This window comes from Rhinoderma darwinii, chromosome 5 (assembly GCF_050947455.1).
Source record: "Rhinoderma darwinii isolate aRhiDar2 chromosome 5, aRhiDar2.hap1, whole genome shotgun sequence".
Classification (NCBI taxonomy): domain Eukaryota; kingdom Metazoa; phylum Chordata; class Amphibia; order Anura; family Rhinodermatidae; genus Rhinoderma; species Rhinoderma darwinii.
Window position 1 is genome coordinate 63,609,752 of NC_134691.1, and position 4,836 is coordinate 63,614,587.

The 4,836-nt window shown below is 43.2% G+C and overlaps 1 protein-coding gene across 1 annotated transcript; it reads left to right on the forward strand.

Moving 5' to 3' along the window:
* Positions 1–323: 323 nt before the first annotated feature.
* HEY1 (hes related family bHLH transcription factor with YRPW motif 1) lies at positions 324–3,762 on the forward strand. The gene is made up of 5 exons (XM_075826095.1): positions 324–1,378; positions 1,840–1,915; positions 2,000–2,083; positions 2,564–2,645; positions 3,121–3,762. Exons 1-5 carry the CDS (start codon positions 1,293–1,295, stop codon positions 3,693–3,695), a joined length of 903 nt encoding a protein of 300 aa, XP_075682210.1. The 5' UTR covers positions 324–1,292; the 3' UTR covers positions 3,696–3,762.
* The last annotated feature ends 1,074 nt before the right edge of the window (positions 3,763–4,836 follow it).

Below are 4,836 nucleotides of genomic sequence, written 5' to 3' on the forward strand. Positions count from 1 at the left end.
GCTGCACCAGGGCAAAAGGCCCCTCTGCCACACACCAGTTATTAATGGCGCACAGTTGGTGGGCGCTTATTACAGATTTGCACTCGGGCTAGAGGCAGCAGTTATAATGATATATTAGAGAATTGTTATTTATGCATTTACAGAAATGAAAAAAAAAAAAGGCAATTACTAATAAGATACGTCTCCCTTAAATGGTGGCAGCCACACAAGTTCTATTGTCAGGGATCATTACTATGTATATTGTCTGAAAAATATTATCCTCACACATATGTATATACATTTCAGTTCTTTGTGTAATATACTGATATATATAACAAGTTCTTTGTTCATGTCGGACACACCTATGGAAGACACCGCCCCCTGGAATGCAAAGAGGAGTGTGCAGAAGAATGTATAGCAAAAGTTACAGCAGAAGAGCCAATGGAATTCAAGCAAGTCACACATCTATAGGGAGGGGCATGTGTCTTCTCTGTGTGTGTTTCTTTGTTCTGAATAAAGTTCAGTTGCTCCTGGCTGACATTGAAGCTGTACCTCAGACATTTGTGTGATGTACTTCTCTCCAGGCATGCCTTCAGCTTTCAATTTACAGAGGTGGTTATTCGGTGTGAAATACGGACCTGACATTATCACTGCAAACTCATTTTCCCGGTCATGTCTCGTCAGATAGTGCCTTATTAACCCACCCCCTGCTGGAGGAAATGATATCATGGCAGACAAGCGCTGTGGGTAATAGCAGCACATGGCCGCCTTTAGCAGTTTTCCTAGGGGTACAGTAAGGAGTCTGGTGCCGGCCCACAGTCCAGTGTGTACAGTTCTTCACAGCGCCGTCTCCAGGGGGCGCATGGAGCCGGGATTACATTACAGGACACGGCGGCGGAGGGTCACTCTCTGCTCCCGGCCGCAGGCTCTCACCGCCCGGGCAGGCCACTTTCCCACGCCCTACGCGTGCTAACATGTCGCCCTGCAGACTCCGGCTTGGCACAGCTCCCAACCAATCAGCGGGCTGCGGGCGTGTCCAAGGAACACCGCTCGCCTGTCAATCAACATTCTTTTTAGAATGAAGAAGGTTCCAAGACACTTTTTGTCGAGCCTGACGTCACGCAGCGGAGGGGGCGTGGCGCCGGAGAAGGATTATTGGCTACAAGAAGATAATTGTGTTCCAGGAGCAGGCGCCAGTGCTCGGCCTCCCCTCCCTCTCCCACACACCATGTAAGAGGCGAACCGTGGGAAAGAGACAGCCAGAGGAGGCAGCAGCGTGTGTGACAGCAGCGCCACTTCTCCTGACCGCAGCCATGAAGAGGACACACGATTACAGCTCCTCGGACAGCGAGCTGGACGAGAATATCGAGGTAGAGAAGGAGAGTGCAGATGAGAATGGGTAAGAAGAAGACTTCATCTCACAATGTCCTAGCTGTCACCTAGCCTCACATCGGGACGCAGCGACTTCACTGCGATTTCAGCCTGAACGACCAATTGATCGGACAATCATCTGACCTGATAGAAACTTTCTGTAGCGATCAGCAGTATAAAGTGATGATCGGCGATTCTCGGCAGTTATCGTTCTCTCAGCCTGTTGAATTCTATATAGCAGAGCTGGATTTGTCTGATGTAGTGGAGCAGGGTTAGTCATTTGTCACAACTCGCCATTATATCTGAAATAAAACTGGTTCAGGCTTAAGATGTTAAATAATGTATTCTGCTCTGCTACATCTGACTTTGCAGAACTTCTATTGATCAGTTTTCTAGTATACAGCCGTTCTACAAACTTTATATCCAGTTTTATACTTATTCTTACTTTTGCTTTCATCTCTAAAATCCATTTCATTTTTGTAATTTTAGGAATCTGAGTTCACCTCCTGGCTCTATGTCTCCATCTACAACTTCCCAGATTTTAGCAAGAAAGAGGCGCCGAGGGGTGAGTGCCTCGTACCTCCGTGGACTGAGCGCAGCATATTATGTGTCATTGACTTGTCACTAATCAAACTCTTGTGTCCTCCAGATCATTGAGAAGCGCCGACGGGACAGGATTAATAATAGCTTGTCTGAGCTCCGCAGACTAGTGCCCAGCGCGTTCGAGAAACAGGTAATTATATTGTATTGCTGTGACTCCATAGCAGGAGCCGCTAGTTAAGAAACCTGAGAAGCGTTAGGGAGGATTCACACGCAGCAGATTTTGTTGCAGAAATTGCTGAAAATCCGTTCCATTTATCTGAACAGAAATCCATGCACTTGCTGCAGAAACCACCTCTTTCAGACGAATGCAACTGATATTCTGCAACAAAATCTGCCGCGTGTGAATTCACCCTTAGATCTCATGAGCTGTGTTTTTGCAGTGGTGATTGTTTTATACAGATGCAGCAGAGCTGACTTAGTTTTTTTAACTCTTTCGTATGTAAACAAACTCAACTCTGCTACATCATTGTTTCATAATCCTGTAGTTAGGCACATGTTACCTTATGATAGCTAATAGATTTATGCTGCATGTATTACAGTATATAGAGCCGTTCTAGATTACTAATGCCTGATCTACGTCCTCTATTAATATTCTATCCATCTCTTGCAGGGTTCAGCGAAACTAGAAAAAGCTGAGATTCTTCAGATGACGGTTGATCATCTCAAGATGCTGCACACTGCAGGGGGTAAAGGTAAATTCTATCATTTATATACTGCACGCCACTATTCTCTCTGACCACGCTGTCACGGCATATTATACAGTGTTGAATGTAGTACAGCCATGTTATGTGATGGTCCGCTTAATAGCGTTCTGATGGATTTTATAGTCCGTGATTATTGTATGCTGGAGTTACTGCTTAAATTACTAGAGTGCCACTTATATAGATGTAGCAGAGCTGAACATGTAATTTTACTCAAGCAGCTTCTTTTGATTGAACATGGTGTTAAGTTTATGAGTGAAGATCATGCAGTAGGCTTACTTACAGTCCCATGTAAAATCACTCATCACATCATGACATGACCGTAAATTATGCCAGATGACAAACACAGTTCTGCTACATTGGAGTCATTGATGTAAGCCAGTGTATATTGGGTATTTGATCGAGATTTGTGTAATTGATAAGTTTAATGTACCCACTTATTCATGTGATTTTTTTTTTTTTTTAGGCTACTTTGATGCCCACGCACTTGCAATGGACTATCGTAGTCTGGGTTTTCGAGAATGTCTTGCCGAGGTTGCCCGGTATCTGAGTATAATTGAAGGTTTGGACAATGCTGACCCACTCCGAGTACGACTGGTTTCTCATCTCAACAACTATGCTTCCCAGAGAGAAGCTGCCAACAGTGCCCACACCAGCATTGGACACATACCATGGGGAGGTGCCTTTGGGCACCATCCTCATCTATCTCACCCTCTACTCCTGGCACAGACTCCACATACAAATGCAAGTAGCACAACATCTTCTACAGAACCCCACCACCAGGGCAGACATCCTGGGTCACCACATGCTGATTCTTCTACTCTACGGGTTTCCTCTAATGGGAGCCTGACTTCAGTTCTTCCCGTGGTCACTCCTTCAAAACTCTCTCCTCCACTTCTGTCTTCGATGGCATCCCTCTCCGCATTCCCGTTTTCTTTTGGATCCTTCCACTTATTGTCTCCCAATGCACTGAGCCCAACGGCGCCAGCACCTACAGGCAAACCCTACAGACCCTGGGGGACAGAGATTGGAGCCTTTTAGGACATTTACATGAACTCAATAGTTTTTATGCAAGGGGTGATCTGGGGAGCAGGGGGCGGAGGGGGGGGGGGGGGGGTCTAAGGTCCAGCTGTGCTGGACATCTTATTGGGACATTTACAATGTATTTGCCGATCCGTGTGATGTCATGGTACCATTGCAAATGAATCCCCTTTGATGAACTTTTTTTTAGCTTTTCACGAACACTGTACATTGCAGGAACGACTTACAACTCGAACAAGTCCTGGCTAAAGATTTAATATAACTTGCTTTGTAGTATTTTCAGTGCATGCCAAGCTATTGGGGCACTTTAACCAATAGTTTAGAGGTTTTGAGCGATCTTCCTATTAAAATAATGGCATATCTTAGTCTTAATTTGTGGAAATTTGCATTCAGCAGTAAAACTGTACTTTAATTTTTGCTAATATTTTTGAGTTAAGATATTCAATGAGAGATGTCCTTGATATGTAAAGTATTATTCTTCAATTTTATATTGCCATGCGTTGACAAATCACAAGTGCCAGCTTTACCAAGTAGTGCCCATTGAAGCTACTTTGCTTTCACAAGAGTCTGGAATACCCAACCCCCTATCTTCTAATATCTTTTCCAGTCGGCTGCACTAGAATCTTATTTAACAAGTAGACTAATTTAAGAAGATCTCTTATTCCCCTTGTGTATATATATATATATATCACTTCCGAGCATGGATGCATTTTTACTTGCCTGAAAGGTGATTTTTGCTGTACTGGGTTTAATCACTGTTGTACTGGTCCACTGTGACTAAATAAAAGAGTCCAAGCGTGATCATTTGTATGTATGTGTTTATGCTTTTTATATGAATTACTTAGTAAAATAATTGACATATTGATTGACCGTAAAATAATTTATAATTCGACATTTAAACATTTTATAAAATATTTTGCATCATTGGATGGTCATAGAAAAGTATCTGAGTAAGCCCCTAATTTCTGGTCTTGTAAAATTCAATATTACAATGTAATACATCACAATGTCGTAGTAAAGAAATTTCACTGTTATGGACTTTATTTGGAATCGTATATTAAATATTCTTTGTGACTTTTGCACCAAGGATAAAGGATGGCGCTGTCTAATTTGGGTAATGCCATAGTCACAAATCCCCCCA